At 58.7% G+C, this 18765-nt stretch overlaps 6 protein-coding genes across 6 annotated transcripts; 2 read left to right on the top strand and 4 right to left on the bottom strand.

Annotated features, from left to right (window-relative positions):
- Positions 1-240: 240 nt before the first annotated feature.
- On the bottom strand, positions 241-1775 carry K437DRAFT_165729 (uncharacterized protein). The gene is made up of 2 exons (XM_013386566.1): positions 1453-1775; positions 241-1383 (listed from the first exon to the last, which is right to left on the bottom strand). The coding sequence occupies exon 2, from the start codon at positions 1366-1368 to the stop codon at positions 697-699; it is 672 nt and encodes a 223-aa protein (XP_013242020.1). The 5' UTR covers positions 1369-1383; positions 1453-1775; the 3' UTR covers positions 241-696.
- A 1578-nt stretch (positions 1776-3353) lies between these two features.
- K437DRAFT_226270 (acetolactate synthase) lies at positions 3354-5647 on the bottom strand (the record flags this gene model as incomplete). The annotated part of the gene is made up of 3 exons (XM_013386565.1): positions 3354-3664; positions 3778-5450; positions 5568-5647. 3 exons carry the CDS (start codon positions 5645-5647, stop codon positions 3354-3356), a joined length of 2064 nt encoding a protein of 687 aa, XP_013242019.1.
- A 2047-nt stretch (positions 5648-7694) lies between these two features.
- K437DRAFT_257947 (terpenoid cyclases/Protein prenyltransferase) lies at positions 7695-9382 on the top strand. The gene is made up of 4 exons (XM_013386564.1): positions 7695-7963; positions 8108-8471; positions 8544-8914; positions 8985-9382. The coding sequence occupies exons 1-4, from the start codon at positions 7892-7894 to the stop codon at positions 9369-9371; spliced, it is 1194 nt and encodes a 397-aa protein (XP_013242018.1). The 5' UTR covers positions 7695-7891; the 3' UTR covers positions 9372-9382.
- A 430-nt stretch (positions 9383-9812) lies between these two features.
- K437DRAFT_165682 (ClpP/crotonase) lies at positions 9813-11446 on the top strand. Its single transcript, XM_013386563.1, has 4 exons — positions 9813-10026; positions 10108-10575; positions 10680-11060; positions 11132-11446. The coding sequence occupies exons 1-4, from the start codon at positions 9910-9912 to the stop codon at positions 11198-11200; spliced, it is 1035 nt and encodes a 344-aa protein (XP_013242017.1). The 5' UTR covers positions 9813-9909; the 3' UTR covers positions 11201-11446.
- K437DRAFT_165671 (uncharacterized protein) lies at positions 11411-13670 on the bottom strand. Its single transcript, XM_013386562.1, has 2 exons — positions 13516-13670; positions 11411-13435 (listed from the first exon to the last, which is right to left on the bottom strand). The coding sequence occupies exon 2, from the start codon at positions 13399-13401 to the stop codon at positions 11692-11694; it is 1710 nt and encodes a 569-aa protein (XP_013242016.1). The 5' UTR covers positions 13402-13435; positions 13516-13670; the 3' UTR covers positions 11411-11691.
- A 2111-nt stretch (positions 13671-15781) lies between these two features.
- Positions 15782-18140, bottom strand: K437DRAFT_263813 (uncharacterized protein; the record flags this gene model as incomplete). Its single annotated transcript, XM_013386561.1, has 6 exons — positions 15782-15802; positions 15910-15996; positions 16046-16474; positions 16769-16928; positions 17277-17476; positions 17565-18140. 6 exons carry the CDS (start codon positions 18138-18140, stop codon positions 15782-15784), a joined length of 1473 nt encoding a protein of 490 aa, XP_013242015.1.
- Positions 18141-18765: the final 625 nt, after the last annotated feature.

Raw genomic sequence — 18765 nt, 5'->3', positions numbered from 1 at the left:
TACATACACAAAGTCTGCGTTCATTACAGCTAGTTGGGGTCGTTAGTGGGGAAGTTTGACAGAAAGTTTAGAGCAAGGGTTGTTTGGTAAGGGTTGTTTGGTTGGTAAGGGTTGTTTGGTTGGTAAGGGTGAATGATGTAGAGGGCGCAGCCCCCCGTTCGCACATGATGACACTCCGGAGTGTTGTCTGCTGTTGATGTGTTGCTGGTCTCTCCTTCCTTCCGTTCTTCGTTATCAGAAGCCGAGATCAAATCAGAGCGAGATGGAGAACAAGGGAAGCCTGTTTGTCGGTCGTTTGTTCGCTCAAAAGGGTCGGGTGATGGACGCCTGTCTTGAGTTGAGTCGGGAGGGATTGGAGTTGAGTTGTTCGTCCTGCGAAGTAAAAGAATCGTTGCATCCGGCATCCGGTCTGTGGGGTTTGACGATCCACGTCCACCCATCTTAATCCGTTTACGCATGCGAGGCAAGGTCAGTCCAACGTCTGTCGCTCTGCATGCATGGCCTCCGCCTCAGCTTGTTCGGTGTGCCGCTTGTCACCTCGACGCCTTCCGGATCGCGGCTGCAGCTGGCCCAAGCCGACGGCGACGAGGATGCTCGCTGCCGGCTCGGTGTCGTTGGCGTCGCCAGTCGCAGCCGGCGAAAGACGTCCGGAGATTGACTGAAAGCCGTCCGTTGTTGTATGCCGCCCGAGCGTATTCAGAGGGCAGCCCAGACGAGCACGGCACCCAAGGCGCCGCCAAGCGTGAGGACGGTGGGAGCCTTGACGCCACCAGACGCAGCGTTGTAGGTGCCATTGTCGATCTGCTGTTCGATGCGGTGCGCCTGCGGGGTGAAGCTGGCCTGCGCGACCGAGTATGCCGAAGCGATCGAAACGAACTGCGAAGCCGACTTGGTCATGGCGGACACTCCACCGTCGGCGATCTTGCTTGCTTGAGAGATGCGGCTAGACTGCTCCTTCAGGTAGGACGAGACGGGGCGCGGGACCTGACCACTCATGGACTCGCGGAGGACGGAGGCGGCGTTGTTGAGCGAAGAAGCAGCGTCGTTGATGTAGTTGTGCACGTCTTGCATGTTGGCGCCGCTGCCGTCCTCGCAATCCGAGCCGCTGCCGCTGTTGTCGCCGCTGTCATCGCCATTGCTGTTGTTCTGGTTGCCACAGTTACCTTTGCCGTTGTAGACGGAACCTGTCAAACCGTTGACAAGCTGTTGGGCCTCGTTGGGGTCCATGTCGCGAGCAGCGAGCATGACGGGAACACGGCGAAGCACGGGTGCGGCGGTGACCATGGCGGCGGGCGCAGGAGCAGGAGCAGCCATGACGGAAGTGAAGCCGACCACGCCGGCGAGCGCGAGCACAGAGCTGAACTTCATGGTGGTTACGGTAGACTAGTTTTCGGTACAGGACAAGCGTGTCAGCAACTGTAGATGTGCATGGAAGAGAGCACGATGACTCACGGGGTGAGAAGTGTGGGCAGTGGATGCGCGGATGTAGGATTCTTTTTTGCAAGGAGTACGAGAGATACTAGCTCGATAGGATACTGTCTGTGGTCGATGAGAGTTTGGTGGAGTTGGCGGTTTGGGGTGGGGGGTCTTCTCTGAGCCGGTCAGTTGTTGATTTGTGGGTGCTACAATGGAATCAATCCTAAAGGTCTTACGAGGGTCGAACGGGTCGTCAAGATCGTTAGAATTCGTAAGGATCAAAGCGTTAGAGTTCGTGTGCGAAGGGGGGGTTTACGTTGCGTTAGCTTGCGTCTGAAAGTTCTGTGAGGAGAGAAAAAGGAATGGAAATGGAATATTCAAGCGCCAGGGTTGGTATTTATGTTGTCGGACTGTCGCCATGACGATCTGACTCCGTCATGCTGTAGTTAGATGTCCTTCAACAAGGCCCGGAACGCTTGGGCGCGCGATGTCTTGGCGGCAGCTACAGCTGCGCTACTTTGCGCTCGAAGCACTGCCCTCATCGCCAAAGCGCGGTCGGCCGTGATCTCCGCATCCTAATTAGGACAGGACAAAAAGCGTTTGTTAGTTGATTGGACGGCCGCTCCTGTGCCGTGGCCGTCCAACGTGCCGAACCGAATACCTAGACGCTGTGGCCGGCGTAGAACGACGACTACGTTGACGGACCTGGATTGAGTAAAGAAACTCGCAGACGCGGCTCAGGCCCGGCTTGTTATGCATGCAGAACCTCGAACGATTGGAACGGGAACGAGGGAGCCAGTGTAAGCAAAAGGTCCAGGAAGCAGCAGTGAAGGCCGGGTCTCGCATTGGGTCTGTACTCTGACGTAGTCGAGCTGGATCTGGATGCTCCGCACAAGAGCACACCCACGACGCTGGACGCTCTCCTCCTCCTATAGGATTCCTGCCTACACACGCTCGTCTCCTACCTGCACACGGACGAAGAGCAGCTCCTCGCCGAGAGAGAGTTTGTCGATGGTGTCGACGGGTAGCTAACGGTCGTTGCGAGAGCGGAAGCGAGGGAAAGAGGCGGGACGTCGCTGTGCTGCCTGCGCGCCGCTACACCCACTCAATGCCACACGAGAGCAACCCCCTCCCCCCCCCCAAAGCCACTTTATCTATACAGGACATTTGGTTCATTTCACTATTGGATCCGTTCAATCCTTGTTTGCCTATGGTCGTCAAGGCTCGCCGCTCGGGTGATCCGCTGGAACGCACTGGCTTGGGAAGTGAATCAGATCAGGCGACCTTGCATTCATCGTGAAGCTGGTGCGTTTTACATACCTGGGCCCCAAGCCCTGCCGAGGAGGGTGTTCAGTGAACCTTTTTCGTTTTCGCCAGTCGCGGCGACGTAGCGGCTCGATCCTTGGGACCCAGGTACCCCGTGATGACACCTGGGCCTTAGCGCTCGGCATGAACGGCATCCCGCATCCTCCGACCTACATTTCTCACAACCGCTCCATATACACTGCTCACCGCCAAGAAAGCACCTCATGACACTGATAGGCGATATCCATCCCCTGAATTGGGAGAGTTGAACTTGAATGTATAGTGTGTAATGTGCAAGGGCCTAGTAATACAGAGGGTAGCGAGCCCGGCCTGGACGAGAGGACAAGACCGGGGAAGATGCAGCGGCGCTTGCGAACGATGAGCCCCGGAAGGCGCCCTGAGCGCTCCTTGTCGGACGAGCCGGATAAATGCCAGGTGACCAATGATGACAGGGTACCGAAAAGGGCAGCAACAAGCGACGCATGAGCTGCAGACGGTGTGCGCCTGTATCTGCTCTTTTGGGGAATTGGGGCGGGGAGGGCAGATGCTTGCGTCTCAGGCGGAAGGAATTGGTGCCGAGTTGGGCGCATTGAGCATCTGTCCAACGCAGCAGCAGAGCGAGGAAAAGAGAGTCAGCAACACAAATCCCTATAGCACACACCTACAATAAAGCCATGTTTGGAACTGAAACTCACTGGATGCACCAGCTGCTCATGCAGCGCCTTGCCCGCTGCGACCATGGGGAAGACATGCTCGTTCTTGACGACGCGTGCCTCGAACAGAATCGGACGGTCGCCGCGGTACTCGATGAATTCCTTCATCTTGGCTGGCAGCTCGTCCAGCGTGTCGCATCGGATCGCCTTGACGCCCATCGACTCGGCCAGCTTGACAAAATTCGGGTTAGTCATCGCGGTGTGGCTGTAGCGCTGGTCGTAGAAGAGGTCTGTGTTTGTCGAGGAGCAGTAGAAGTAGCGGCAGCGGCGAAGGGAAAAAAAGAGAGAGCGTCAATACATGTCGAACTCGGTCGTGTGCAACAACAGAAGTGTTCTCGCTCACCTTGCCACTGCAGGACCATCCCCTGGAACTCGTTATTAAGAACGAGGATCTTGACACCGATGTTGAACTGTGAGGCCGTCGCGAGCTCCATGGCGGTCATGGAGAAGGATGCGTCGCCGTCGACGTCAATGACGACCTTCTCGGGGGCAGCGACTTTGGCACCGATGGCGGCCGGCACGCCGTAGCCCATCGTGCCGAGGCCGCCCGAGGAAACCCACGAGCGCGGCTGCGTCCAGCGGTAGTGCTGCGCGGCCCACATCTGGTGCTGGCCGACGCCGGTGGCGATGATCGTGTCCTTCTTCTTGCCGAGGTTCGTCACGACGCGGTCCATTTCCTCGATCACCTCCTGCGGCTTCATCAGCTCCCCCTTGTCAGGCTTGCTTGGCACGAAAGTGAACGGGAATCTTTCCTTCCACTCGCGGATCGTCGCATGCCACTCCTTGCGCGCGCTCTTGCTGGCTGGGTCGACGTGCTTCAGCACACGGCCGAGGTTCTCGATGACGTCGCCCTCGATGGCGCACGTCGCCTGCACGACCTTGTTGATGTTCTTCGGCATGATCTCAAAGTGCACGATCCCGCCACGGCCCTCTAGTGCCGCCGCGCGCGCTTGCGGTGCAAACTTGTCCACGCGCCCCGTGACACGGTCGTCGAAGCGTGCGCCAAGCGCGATGATAAGGTCCGCGTTTTGCATCGCCAGATTCGCGTACGCGCTGCCGTGCATGCCGAGCATGTGCAGACTCAGTTCGTCCAGCTCATCAAAGGCGCCCAGACCCTGCAGCGTCGTAGTGACGGGAATACTGGCGCCCTTGGCCAGTCTCTTAAGCATCGCTGGCCCTTCGGGCGAGGACAGGATTCCTTGGCCAGCGTAGATGACGGGTCGCTTGGCAATGTTGATCAGGCGTGCCGCCTCGAGCATCTCTGGCGTGTCTTCCTCGGACAAGGCAGACGAAGAAGTTGACGCAGAAGAATTGGAGAACCGGTTCACCGCGTATCTGGATCGGGGCCGCGCAGCCGCTCGCGAGGGGATGGAGCTCATGTTGGGTTGCGTGCTGCTGTATGGCAGCGCTTGTCGAAGGATGCCAGCAGTGACATCTTTGGGCAGATCGACGAGGACGGGCCCGGGCCTGCCAGAGGTTGCAATCTTGAACGCCTCGTTGATCCTTCGCGGGAGCTCTGCAATGTCTTTGACCATGACGTTCCACTTGGTGCAACTGCGTGAGATGCCGATGACGTCTGCCTCCTGGAACGCATCTGAGCCGATGGCAGAGGTGGCAACCTGACCGCAGAAGACAACGAGAGGGGTGCCGTCGGACATGGCATCCTGCATGGGCGTGACAACGTTGGTAGCGCCTGGCCCGGAAGTCACGAGGACGACACCAGGCTTGCCCGAAACACGCGCGTAGCCCTCCGCCATGTGTCCTGCGCCGTCTTCTCGGCGCGGAAGGATAAAGTCAAAGTGTTTTGAGTTATAGATGGCGTCAAAGACGGGCAGGATAGCGCCGCCGGGGTATCCAAAGACATGTTTGACCTTGTGGCGCAGCATCATTTCGTGGAAGATTTCTCCGCCGGACATGCCGACAAAGGACTCGTCAAGGGCGTTGGGATCATGTGATCGATTTGAGAGTGTCGGTGTGATCGAAGATCTTTGGAATCCAGGCGATGGCTCCGGGCGGCTGGCAAGTGGGATTGTGTTTTAGAGGGAAAAAAGAAAGGAAAGGAAACACGAAGCCATTGAGTAGCTGGTTCATCTAGTTGCCTGCGTTCTTGACACTCACCTGGACTGGTCTGACGTGGGCTGCGCTGCTGCTGCTGCTGCTGCAGGTGCTGCTTGGGACCTCGCAACGTTGCTGGAGATGTGTCGGCGGAGCATGTGGGCAATAGGACTGGGGATGGCGGTGGACCGGCTGGTGTTGCCTGCCACCGCGGCCGCTGCGGCTGCTCTTCTCCGTACGATGTGTGCCATGCTGGATACCATGGTCGTTGTATTGGTATGGGCTGTCCAGTTTGCTCCTGTGTCTCTTGCCCTAGTGTTGCATGGAGAGGGAAGATGGGGAGGATGGAAGAAGAAGGATGGTTGGATGGAGATGGGGATCCTGGTTGCGGATGAGAGAGAAGTGACTCGGAACGTTACCATCCCGCTCAGCCGCACAACACTGCACCAGGCGGCCCTATCTGCCCCTCCCCCGGTCTTCGGCTCCACGCCCTGTCACAAAAAAAATAAGTCCGTCAGATAGCACAGTCCGCAGTTCCGCTCCCTAGTATCCACTTTTGAAGGCGAGAGCGACGGGGATCACACTTTTTCGCTTAGGCTGGTGGGGTGGAGAACATTGACGATCGGTCACGTGCGTGTAATAAAGAGGGAAAGGGCGAGGCGGCTTTGACCTGTACAGGTTGCTAGGACTTGTTGCCAATGCTCAGGACTATGTCGGCGCTGGACGATATCAAGTCCTGGCGGCCTTGCCAAAGGATTGCCGGCTGCTATACTATGTATTGCAACTCCAAGGGCAGCGAAAGATAACTGCTTAGCTATCTCTTTAACACCCCCCAGCCCATTCGGGAAAGAAGACGGACAAGTCGTACGAGCTGTCGGCGACTGGCACAGCTGCTCGTGCGGCGGGGGCGTGGGCGTCGACCTGCTGGGTATAGTCGTCCCAGATGACGCAAAAGTAGCTGAGGCGCTCGAAGAGCGCCTTGCGCTTCTTAGAGGTGTGTACATACTCTTGCCGAGGTGCTGCAGAAAAATACTTTTCAGCTCCCGGGATGTATCAAAGAGAGCTCCCGCACTTCACCTTGAATTCTACATCCGGAATGCCCCACGACGCATCTATCCAAGCATGGATTTGCTTGCTCGACTCCAGCTATCGACTCCAGCTATCGAATACCGCGTTTCCTTCCGTAGTGTCTCTTGGGCTCGGGGCGCGCAGTCATTTCGTCGGGTTTAGGCTCCTTGGTGTAAGCACACAACGTATATTTAAGCACCTCGGATCGTCACGCTGTGTAACCATTTCAACTTCCCAACAACTGCACCCCTTAGTGCGCGACCATCCTTATGCTCTTGCCTACACGCAGCCGCGGCTTCGAGTCGCGCCACCTTTTGGCGGGCTTTCGCGATTCGATCAGGCGTGTCCACCATTGTTGTTGGCTGTTGCTGCTAGACGTCGAGCTGATCGGGGCTACAGGTGGTGGATGCATGGGTCGGGATGCTGTTATATACAAGACATGCCATGGATAGAACACGTCCCTGGAGATGCTGTTAACAACGCCCGGGATGACGACCCTACCGATGTCGTTGCCATATTAGCACGCCAACCAGGAGCGCCCACCCCGGTGCGTTTCAAGAGAAGCCAACCACCAAAGCTACCGGCCAGCGACGAAAAGTGGACCTCCCCAAAGCACAACAATGACAGCTTGGCTTAGTGGGGGACAAAGCTCTAATGCACCCACGGCATGTATGAGCTAGATGATTCAGTCCGCTTCCTCCACGCATCAACGCTGCTGACTGGCATGCTTGCCGCTGCTCTCAAAGTAGCCCCAGAGGGCACAGCCACGATATTGTGGATCGACTTCTGACCAGATCTCGAGGGTATCTACTGCACGCCAAAGTTCGAAGCGTGCAAACCAAATGACAACAAAGCAATCAGGGTGTGAAGACAACCCTGGAGAAGGAGAATATCGGAATGAAGGCACTTGCCTGTTTGCATTGGGGTGTTTAACCGAGCGCTTCTGGCACGAGTGCCTGGACACACCAACACAAATAGCTAACAACGGTGATGACCTTGCTCATCACGACTGCCAACGCCAGCGTTCGCGATTGCGGGACTCCCCTTTGAGCCATGCTTCGAATATGATTCATGATGGCATATGCGACGCATTTGGGCTAGTACGTTCGTGTCTCCTTGAGACTTGTCGTTGTTGTATCTCAGTCACATAGTCACACTTCACACTCGGTATAGACGGACACTTGCACCCCTCGCTTTGCGACTGGAGGACGGCGAGTAAAGAGGTAGAGAATACCAGGCAGGGCAGCCTTCTGGGCAACTGGGTGGAGCGCATCCAGGCAATCTGCTGCTACCCGCAGCACGCATCTTTGCTCGCACATTCATCTCAACGCACGATGGCTCTCCCACAGGCGCCGCAACGGCTCCTCAGGGACCTTCATGTAGCCTACATCAAGTCGCTCGATGCAGTGAGTGTCAGACTAGACTGCGTCCCTTCAGAGTGCCGGCCAAGTCAGCTGCCGCCAGGCCATGCAGGAGCTGCAGTCGAGCTTCCTACTGCGTTGAGGATGACAGTGGCTGACCGAAGATCTGGAAACAATCTGACGCCGCAGAAAAAAGAAGGCCTCTCATACCACATGACGACGCACCTGCGCATGAACGGCGTCTACTGGGGCCTCTGCGCGCTCGAGCTCATGCACGCTGGCGACCTGCTCGCTCGGCAGGACCTCGTCGACTTTGTGCTCAGTTGCTGGGACGACCCCAAGGGTAAGGGGAAGCGCAAGGCCGAACTTGACCACAATAAGAACGAGCCTGCAGGGCAACACCGGGATCCGAGCGACGGCAGAGACGGCCAGCCGGGAGGATTCGCGCCGTTCCCGCGGCACGACACCCACATCCTCAGCACGCTGTCCGCATTACAGATCCTCGCCATCAAGGGTGCACTCGACGTGGTTGACCGCCAAGCAGTAATAGACTGTGAGCCGTTTTTCTTCTACCAAGCCCCTCGCACCGCGATCTGATCCAGCTGGGTTTCTGGTCCTCCTGCAGACATTCTCTCGCTACGGTCCACGTCGCCGAACCTGCGTGGCGCATTCTACGGCGACAGCGCAGCGCTCGAGCACGACACGCGCTACCTGTACATTGCGCTGCACGCTTTACAGCTACTCTCCGCCACGGCTGAGCTCGCAGAGATACGCGAGGAGAGCATCGCATACCTGCTGCGCTGCCATAACCGCGACGGCGGCTTCGGCACGTCCGTCGGCGCCGAGAGCCACGCTGGGCAGGTGTTCACGTGCGTCGCGGCGCTCAACATCCTCGACGCGCTCGATCGCGTCGACCTCGATCGCGTCGGCTCGTGGCTCGCAGAGAGGCAGCTGCCCAACGGCGGGCTCAATGGCAGGCCGCAGAAGCTCGAAGATGTGCGTGCTCCGCTACGGACGCACGGGGTACTTTCTCTCATCTGACTCGGATCGCCACATCTTCTTGCAGGTATGCTACTCGTGGTGGGTGCTTAGCTCTCTCAGTATGGTGCGGCGACTGCACTGGATCGATGCCGCCAAGCTGCGGCGCTTCATCCTGTCCGCGCAGGATCCCGAGTACGGTGGCATAGCAGACAGGCCAGACAATGTCGCCGACGTCTTCCACACACACTTTGGCCTCGCAGGGCTCTCACTGTTGTCCGGCTTGGATCGAGGGACGCCGCAAGCAAAGGGCCAGGGCGCAGCAGCAGAAGCAGAAGCAGCACCGGATGGCAATGAGGGTGATGGGCTTGCGAACCTTGAGGAAGTCGACCCGACGTACTGTCTGCCTGCCCACGTGGTCCGGAGATTGGGTATTGAGAAAGGGTACCAGTCGTTTCGCCCCGCGAACAGGTAGCATTTCCATTGCACTGCAATTTTAATGTTATTTCATTTGTCTGTTGGTGCCACAGCGCCCCGTGGGCCACAGGCCTCCGCCTTCCTCTTCAACCGTACGCAGTGCATCGAGGGCAGTCGTCTCTCGAGCGTCCAGCGAAGAACGTAAAGCCCTCCCACCAAAACGAAGCGGCAGCTGGCAGATGGGAGGCACTGGGCGGCAGTGTGGTGTAGCCCACCCGGGTATACCGGCGCACCGGTCGGCCGGATCATCTCCCCCCACCCCTCCCAGTCCCACACCCAACACCACTTTCTTGAGAGCTCTAAATGCATATTCCCTGTCCACTCCACGAAGCCAAGCGTAAATGTGACCAGGATCCGTCCCTGCGAAGGTGAAGAGGGCTGCTAAGGACGTGTCAGACACTTGCCTGCAAAGAGTCGGACGCTGGGACGAAAGGCCTGAGGGAGTTCCGACCAAGGCGATCGCGTTTGATACCCGGCCATCGGCTTCGAAGCGAATTCCTGACGAGTTCTTTTGTACCTGACGCCTCAGCTCCATCATGTCGAGTATGCTGAGCCCGCCCTCGGTGGGCGAGCACTTGCTCGTGACTGTGCCTGCGCCGCACGTGCTCATGCTCACGCTGAACCGTCCCAAGCAGTTGAATAGCATGACCAAGGTGAAGTGCCGAGGTCGTGATGGAGGGCGACAAGGCAAGTTAAGCTTACACTGCTTCTATCCTCACTGTCCACGCTCATAGGACCTAGAGTTGGACCTTGGACGCGTTTTGGACTGGTTCGAAGACGAGCCAGCGCTATGGGTGGGCATCATCACGGGGCGCGGCCGCGCATTTTGCGCCGGACAGGATCTTAAATCATGGCAAGACGAAGCAGCCGCACGGCGACGCTTGGCCTCGTCGTCATCGGAACAGGAGCAGTACGCGCAATTAGCCGACGGCACGCGCGTCCCGCTGCAGCCGCTTTCAGAATCGCAGATCAGCGTCGACCGGCTGCGCAAAGGCGGGTTCGGGAGCATCAGTTCGCGGCGCAGCAGCAAGCCCATCATCGCTGCCATTGACGGAATCTGCATGGGCGGAGGTATGGAGGTCCTGCTCAACTGCGATCTCGCCGTCGCTACGGACCGCTCGCGCTTTGCGCTGCCAGAGGTCTCGCGGGGAGTCATCGCTGCGCAGGGTGGCATTGCTCGGGTGGCCAAGGTCAGCGGGCATGTGAGTGGATAGGGAGAGTGGCGACACGGAACAAAGCCACCGCTGTGATGCTCGCTGCAGCAGACGCTGAACTTGGAACTGTGCCGCCGTGATTTTCCTCCCAGCACCGCGCCTCCGAATTGCTGCTCACCGGCTCGGCTGTCTCGGCCGCAGAGCTCTACTCCAAGTACCAGCTGCTGAACAGCGTCGTGCACCTCCCTCCGTCTGCGAGCTTGGAAGCAGGCCAAGTAGCCGTCGAACGCGCCGCGGTGGCGCTCGCTGCGCGCCTCTGCGAAAACTCGCCCGACGCGCTGCTCGTCACAAAAGAGGCGCTCAACGCGGCGAGAGATTACCCAGGTCCCACCGGCGCGAATGCTGTGCTGATCAACGGACAGAAGCGCCAGGGCAATTTGGAGGATCTGGCCGTCGAGGCATACACGACCACGCGCGCTCGAGCGCTGTACGTTGGCGAGAACATCAACGAGGGCCTCACAGCGTTCCGAGAGGTAAGTGCGACGCCAATTGCAGACCGCTCTCGAAGTGACGTCGACGTTCTGACATACACGGTCCTGCATAGAAACGCGCACCGCGATGGCGCGATCCTGTCCAATTCCAGCGGCAGGAACGCAATGCGGGCAAGCTGTGAGGCGCAAGAGAGGGTATCCGGCGAGCAAGCCAGGCGTTTTGCTGTCTGTAAATCAAGCAGTGCAGGAAGCAAGGCAGAGCGTAGTAACGCTGACTCGCGTAGGTGGATCATAGCACAATACGATACACAGCACAAATGCCATCTGGTACACAAACCAAAGCCTTCGTCGCATTTTTTTTTTTAATTTCTGCTTTCGAAAGTAAACAAATCTTCGGTATATTGTACAACTACAAAAGAATGCCAGCGATGACGCGCAAGTATGTGTGCGGATGGACGGGGAACCGATTTGACTCTGTCTTCGTCTGCCTGCCAGCCAGGCAAATCTGGTCGGCAGGAAGATGCACATCTACAAAGACGAGTGGCAGACGGCAGGCGGCAGGAGATCGAAATGAAAGGCGCGCTCGCCTATTGATGGTAACAGACAGCGGGCGCCTGGGAATACGAACGAAAAGGAAAAAAGCAAGCAACGGCAATGAAAAAAGCGTAACAGTTTACGCGACTGGGCTGCTAACCATGCGTCCGCTCATCGCCGCACCGGCAGACGTGGCCGCAAGGCTGCGGCTGAGCAGCCTGCCCATCGCCTCGCGGCGGACTCGCGCATTGGCGCGCGCGGAAAAGTTGAGCGGCGCCACGTCGCTCGGCGGCCCCCGTGGCTGGCGCACCGGCTGCTGCATTTGCATCTGCTGCGCGTGCGAGGGCGCAGACAGCGACGAGGCGGCGGAGGGAACAAGCAGCTTGGCTTCGGACGTGAACGTGCGCGAGCGCGGCGCAGCCACGAGCTGGATGGGCGGTAGGCGCGGGCTGATGCCTGCGCTCGCGTACTTGTGGTTCGCTCCGCCACTGGAGCTTCCGGAAGCGGAGGGTTTCTTGGTCACGGGCGTGCTAACGCATTCCTCGTAGGCTTCAGCATCGCCGCCGGCGCCGTCTGCGGCGCCTTCAGAGGAAGACGCAGCGCTCGACGCGGGCGTCACCTCGTCTGCGTCGCCCTCCTGCTGGCAAGCAACATCTTCATTGTCGTCACCGTCATCAGACAGGACGGCGCTGCTCGCGGCATTGCTGCTCGTCTCGCTATCGTCAACGACGATGCTTGGCGTCGGAGTCGAGCTGGCGCTGCTTATGCTGGCGCTGCGCCGAGTGGCGCCGGCGGCAGTAGATGGCGTTGGCTTGCTGTTGCTGGTCGCGCCGCTGTTGCGCGAGATGGAAGACGAGCGCCACGAGATGGCGCTGTCGGCCGTGGAGACGGTGCGCTCACGCTTGCCAGCAGCGGCAGCGGCAGGGTTGATGGGCAAGCCGCTGCCCGACAAGTGGCGCAGATCGGAACGCGTCAAGGAGCGGCTGGTACCGTCGACGTTCCATGAGGAGCGTTGGCGCTGCTGCTGCTGTTCAGCCAGCGCCTGTTGCTGTTGCTGTTGCTGCTGCTGCAGAGCGTGAAGGAGCAAGAGCTGCTGCTGTTGTTGCTGCAGCATCAACTGCTCCTGCAGCGCCTGCTGCTGGTGCTGCGCAGCCAGTTGACGGTTGCGCATGTTGGCCTGCAGCGTGGCTTGAGCGGCGCTGCGCTGCTCGCTGGCGCTGGCGTACTGTTGTTGCTGTTGCTCCTGCTGAACCAACTGGGCATGCTGCAGCTGGAGTTGAAGCGCGAGCATCTGCTGCTGCTGCTGCTCGAGCGCAGCGGCCACTTGGGCAGATGCGAGCTCATACTCGTCCTGCTGCTGCTGCTGATGACCCTGTAGATGCATCTGCTGCGCCTGCAGTGCCTGCAGACGCATCAACTCAAACTGCTGCAGCTGCTGCTGCAGCGCGAGCTGCTGTTTGAGCTGCTCCTGCTGTTCGCGCACGTGCGCCGCGCTGCTGGCCGCGCGGAAGGCCGCTTGGCCCTGGCGTTGCCGAAGCATATTGACTGCGCTCTCGCGCGCGCTGCTGACGCTCGCACCGCCATTTCCCTCTTCAACGGACGTGGCGCTGCTGGGGCTGGAAGCACGCAGCTGTTGCTGCTGATCCCCCGCCGCCTTGTGCGCGGCGGCGGCCTGTGCGGCAGCGACGGGTTTGGCGGGCAGGCCGGTGCCGCTCAGGCGGTTGGTATTAGTGCTGTTGCTGCTAGCGTAGGCGGGCGGACTGCTCGCTTCGTTGGTCGCACCAGAGGCTTGGCCGTCCGCAAACGATGCGTTCATGCCTGGTGTGAAAGGAGCCGCCGTGGGCTTCATGGTGGACAAAGTAAAAGCTCAGATGAAGTTCAAACTGTAGGCGTATTGCGGAGGAAGGAGAAACAGCTGTCAGTGACGGGGTCCATTTTGGTGCTCAGTGCTTGCCGTGCTCACAGATTGGGCAAATGTGCGAGGGTTGGATGCCAGAGCAAGGGACGCTTGAGTGGGCTCTAAGGCCGAGGTCGATTGTCTGTTGCGAATGTGCTAGATGAGTGGGTTGGGTGTATGAGCGCGGGCGCGTGTGAAGTACGGCCGCGTGGAGTACTGGGGTTTATCGAGTAAGCTGGGACGCACGGCAGTGCCGTCGAATGCAGTTAAACTTGGTGATTGGGGGGTGGCTAGTGTGGGTAGCCGGATCGAGCAAAAGCGATCGTCGCTCGTCGGCTTGGGTCGCTTGCTTGTTTGCTTGCTTTGGCAGTTGGATGAGTCGCTGGCTGTTGGGGAGCGTGATGAGTCGAATCAATCGACGGGTACGAAGGACCTGTTTGTTGGTAGGGTCAAAAAGAGGCTTGGTTGAGTGTGATATCGACAAGGGCTGCCTCTCAGAGGGCCTTGCTTGGGGAGGCAGAGGTAGGTGCTGTGAGCTTGGCTGGCGGTAGGCGGTGGAGCAAAAAGAAGAGAAGCGGGTGGAGCTGAAGCGAAGGATATTGATGCTATCTGCTTCTTGACAAGCTCTGTACATTGGATATGACACGCGAGATGTGGTTGAGAGTCAGTTGCTGTACGTCTCTGTACTCCTTTCCACAGTAGCGCCCTTTGTGGTGTTGAGTATGCGCGTATAGACGCGCGACCAACAAGAGACCGTTGGGCTTCGGGCACCGCCTCTTTCTCTCGGTTACCCCCTTGGGGCGTTGGCCATCCACCCGCTCGCCTCTGATTCTCACCTTTTTCCTGTGGCCTTTTTGGTCTACAGTGGCTACGACGGCGTGCACCAGGTGCTGCTGTTCAGCACTTGATGGTGCGTTTGAGGCAAGTGATATGACTGGGAAGAGTGGACAGGGCGAAAGCGCTGCGCTGCGCGCTCGTTGTTGTGAGGAAACAAGGGGACCGGATTTTTTTTTCTGTTTTTGGGTTGGATTATGTGCTGTATTAGAGACGGGAGACACAACTGGTCGGAAGTGGAAATGGTCGAAGCGAAGGGGAAGGTAGAGAGAGAAAGAGAGACGGAACGAGGCGAGGCGAGGTGAAGCGAGGCGAGGAGAGTTGAAGAAGGGCGGGCGAGATGAAGATGGGATATATATGGGGGGGAAAGGGGGCGATGGTGATGGCGGTGAAGGCTGACTGGCAGGGTTGTATCGAACAGGCTGGATGGGCTGCGGTGAGTGTGCGAGTGGCGCGCCACTCGCACACTTGACTGGTGTGAGAGCCCATCACAGTGAGATGCGACAGATCGAGTGGAGCGCTGCAGTGGAAGAGACAGACACGCCAAAGAGTCAGACTGCACTGCGGCAGCACGCGCAGCGCACTGAACTGCAGGGCGGCGCTGTGGCTGTGTGCCTGGAGGGAGAGGGAAAAGAACCCTGTGTCAGCAGTACCCCAAAGTCGCGCGCGGCAGCAGGCCCGGCAGGATAGTGCAGAGCGAAGGCCGATCTCCTGTGCCAGCCAGACTGGCACACTTGGACTCTTGAACGGACAGTTGACTGGTGCGGGACCAGTCTGTCTGTCGCTTGCATGCAGCCGGGCGGGGCATGTCCCCGCAGGCGCAGAACACGGTTAGAGTGCTGTAGCCCACTCATCTCTTGACTCTCGAGGTTGGTAGCACGGCACGAGTTGAGCACAGACGACGGAGGCTCCGGCAAATGAATCAATGAAAACACCTTTCCGAACTTGGAGGGTTGATGCGCCACTAAGGGATCCACCCTCCAATTGAATCGAATCAGCCAGCGCATGCGTATGCATCCGTCTGCCAGCTGCCAGGCCAAGCAGTGGGTGAGCTCAACGTGCCCACCCTGGATTAGATGCGCTTGGTCCGTGATGGATTCGGTCGGCGCCAGTCGAGTGGGAAGGGCAACGCCTTTCGCTTCACTTTACGTCCAATTTGGCCCTAGCGTCGCATGGAAGACTTCTGCGGTCCTGTTCACACACACATGCATACATATCTGTATATAATTAAATCCATGCCACCAACATTCATGGTCGTTTGAGGCTGATCGAAAAGAGAAAGAGGGTATGCCTCGTTCGAAAACCCCGACCCCTCCCCGGCTCGCGTTCGCGCGTCCACTCCATGCAGAGCCAGCCGAAGAGGCACCATCTGCAGACTTCACCGCCAGCCTCGGCTCCTGTCTTCTTTGAGCAGTTGACGGGACACGCATGTATACACAATAGTGCCGACCATGCACGTTGGGCGAAAAAAGTACTTCACGCGTCTCTTCGACCGCACTCACACCACCAAATCGTGTACCTATCCCATCCATCAATCGAATAGAAATCCCGCTTTCTGCCGTACCCATCGCAGCACGTGGCCCTCCCAGAAGATCGACACCTCGTGCAGGTACAAGAAGCACTGACACACGCGCTGCAGCTCTCTTTCTCTTTCTTCTTCTCCTTTGCCCACTCCTTCTCCTTTGCCCACTCCTTCTCCCTCTTCTCATCTAACTACGCCACCCCCGCCGCAACTTCCGCGTCGCTGTTGCCGCGAACAGACCGTCACCGGCATCCGCAGGCGCAGTGCTGCTCGTCGTTGAGAACGGCGCGATGGAGAGCGGCTGCAAGCGGTGTCCGCGCCCGCTGAGCCGCGTGTGCGGTACGCGCAGATGCGCCACTCGAGTAGCTCCTTCCTTCCACGCCGCCGTTCGTGCTGCTGCTGCGCGAGGTGGTCGCTGACGCACTCCTTCGTGTCCAGCCTGCTGCAGGATGACGCACCCGGCTGCTGCTGCCGACCGTGCGGGCCTTGCTGCTGTGGCCTCCCATCACCCGCTTTGTCCCTCAGAGGTGGGAAGAACGCGCGGTACTCCGGAGTGCTCGACTCGTGCCCCTGTTCCTTCCCATGGGACCCACAGTAGACACTGTCCTTCACTTTCAGCCATGGCCCCACCCCGCCGAGCAGGACCACGTGTGCGTCGAGCGTCATGGCCTGCAGATGCAGCGTTAGCTCGCTCTCCTGGTGTCGGCGCCGTAAAGCGCCTCGCAACCGATTTCGGCGGCTTGTCCATATACCAGCTGGACAGAGACAGGCCCGGGCGGAAGTACGAGTGGATGTGCCGCCCTTTCTCGATCAGCGGCGGCGGCACCGTCGGCGATACCTCATCGCTGGGCGAGGGTGGCGATGAGGAGGAGGAGAACAATGACGACGCAGTATCTGCAGCAGCTCCTGCTGCTGACAAAGAGGGTGAGAGGCAACAGAGGCACCACTGTTGCCGTCGCCAACCCTGTCACTGCTTCCGGCCTCAATCTTCTTGCCCTTCTCAGCAAACGGGTCTTCGCAGATGCGCGCCTCGCAGCTCACGCACGTGTACGTCCCCGACAGCACGCGCTGGAGGTGAGGGCAACTCTTCGACGCCGCAAAGCGACCGCCCGCCCGCTTCCAGCTGCGATCAGCGCAGCAGCCCAGCGCAGATGCTAAACTGAGATGACGGCAGTCGTGTGTTCGGGCTGGGTCTGGGCACTGGATATGCTTTCTGCTTTTCCGCGCTCCTGGACGCAAGCGCTTGCCCTTCCGCGTTGTTCCATGGAACGGGCTGCGCCGAAGCCTGTTGCACTCCTCCCGCTGCCCGTTCGCTCAGCTCCCGCTCTTGCTCTTTCCCATGCCTGCATCTGCCCCTGTCGCTTTGACCGGAACGCCACGGCAATGTCGAGAGCATTGTCACGATTGCGCATGTTCATCCTGGCCAAGCTGATCAGACCGTCAGCTACCGGCGCAGCGGTTTGGGACGTACTCCCTGCGGAGGTGCATGTACTCCAAGTCCTTCAGCAATGGCATCATCGGCGGCAAGGCCGTGCTGTGCATGTTGTCCAGCAGCATCGCTTTGCGCGGGAGACCGCCACATGTGGCGCGAGCATTCGTTGCGGGTGATGTGCTGCTTGTGCTGTTGGTACTGCTGCTCGTCTTGCTACCGAGCTGCCGCACCTCAATGAACTGCGGCAAGGACAGCGCGTGCAACTCGACGATGGTAAGATTGAGTAGGTTTGGTAGGAACTCTGTCAGCCCGGCCATTGCCGCACACCATTCTGCCGGTGAGCCCAGGATCGCCATCCGATGGACAGTGTAGGGCCGCGCTGATAGCGTCAAAGGTACCGTTGTCCAATGGACGCCTTTGCAAATGATCCGATGAGAGGTTCCATGACGAGCCAGAGAGAATCTTTGCAAGCGCCCGCACGACAGAGATTGGGAACGTGCGCTCCCCTGCCTCGTCGCACGGCTTGGGGGGACGAGTGGCGAGTAGCACAAGGCCGTCGGCATATGTTCCCGCTGGTGCATGCCCCCCGCTGCCATGACTGCTGCTGCTGCTTTGGCTGGAGAAGCCAGCTTTGGATATGACGAACGCCTCCAGAGAAGTGAGAAGCGGTGAGTTGGACGTTTTGGTGACGCTATACCACGATGATGGTTTGCCATCCTCCTCAAGGGCAGATTGATTCCCAGCGCTGCCCTTCGCCCATTGTCCGCGATGGTTCCTTGGCTTTTGCATTGGCCCCGGTTGTGGCGCCGTCCGCAGGCTCTCCATCATCGTTGCCAAGCTCTCCTTCTGGCTAGCTCCGGGCATCTGGACGGGTCCATCAATGTCCATGACATGTGCAGACATGGCTGAGCGCCGCAAGCAACCAGGAACAGTTGCAGCCAAGCCGCGGCACAGCTGTATGCATGCACTGAGCGATTTGGATTGGTCATTGGACAGCGCATATCGTTGGTATGCTTTGGAATGCACGTAGATTTCCTTGTCAAGCACCAATTCGAATGCCGTCACACTCGATGTGATATACTTTACGCTCGTGTGGGCATGGGGTAGCCTTGCTGTGACACCAATTGCATGTGTGTACGCATCTAGGTCGACACTTGCTTTTGCAGATGCACTTCGTTCATCGCTGGTCAATGGTTTGCATGGGCTCTCCTTACGTGTGTCTGGAATGGTTAATTTGCTTTTGGAGCACCCACGCGGTGCAAAGAAGAGATGCAACAGCCTTGTTCATAGCCGCTGAAGTGATGATGTGAAAGCAGCATCCTCAGGCCTCGAGGTCACCCTTCAGAGCCTGCGACTGCGATCGTGTGTCCTGCTCTTCCCTTTACCGTTCTCTCCTTTACTAGGGAGCCCGTGATGTTCGACGAGGCATCAGCATGGGTCGCGGGAATCGTTGAGGCAAATGCGTCGATTGGTACCCTCGCTTCTTTAGCTCTTTCAAACACACATGTAGCGCGTTCCAATTGATAGC

Source organism: Tilletiaria anomala, assembly GCF_000711695.1.
Source record: "Tilletiaria anomala UBC 951 chromosome Unknown K437scaffold_71, whole genome shotgun sequence".
Classification (NCBI taxonomy): Eukaryota; Fungi; Basidiomycota; class Exobasidiomycetes; order Georgefischeriales; family Tilletiariaceae; genus Tilletiaria; species Tilletiaria anomala.
This window is presented reverse-complemented; position numbering and strand designations above follow the sequence as displayed.

Excerpts from the sequence above, each read along its gene's own strand:
- K437DRAFT_165729 (XM_013386566.1), bottom strand. The coding sequence starts at position 1,368 with ATGAAGTTCAGCTCTGTGCTCGCGCTCGCCGGCGTGGTCGGCTTCACT.
- K437DRAFT_165671 (XM_013386562.1), bottom strand. The coding sequence starts at position 13,401 with ATGAAGCCCACGGCGGCTCCTTTCACACCAGGCATGAACGCATCGTTT.
- K437DRAFT_257947 (XM_013386564.1), top strand. The coding sequence starts at position 7,892 with ATGGCTCTCCCACAGGCGCCGCAACGGCTCCTCAGGGACCTTCATGTA. Across the intron at positions 7,964-8,107 it reads ACATCAAGTCGCTCGATGCA|AAAAAAGAAGGCCTCTCATA; the intron begins GTGAGTGTCAGA and ends CTGACGCCGCAG. Across the intron at positions 8,915-8,984 it reads GGCCGCAGAAGCTCGAAGAT|GTATGCTACTCGTGGTGGGT; the intron begins GTGCGTGCTCCG and ends ATCTTCTTGCAG.
- K437DRAFT_165682 (XM_013386563.1), top strand. The coding sequence starts at position 9,910 with ATGTCGAGTATGCTGAGCCCGCCCTCGGTGGGCGAGCACTTGCTCGTG. Across the intron at positions 10,576-10,679 it reads TGGCCAAGGTCAGCGGGCAT|CACCGCGCCTCCGAATTGCT; the intron begins GTGAGTGGATAG and ends TTTTCCTCCCAG. Across the intron at positions 11,061-11,131 it reads GCCTCACAGCGTTCCGAGAG|AAACGCGCACCGCGATGGCG; the intron begins GTAAGTGCGACG and ends GGTCCTGCATAG.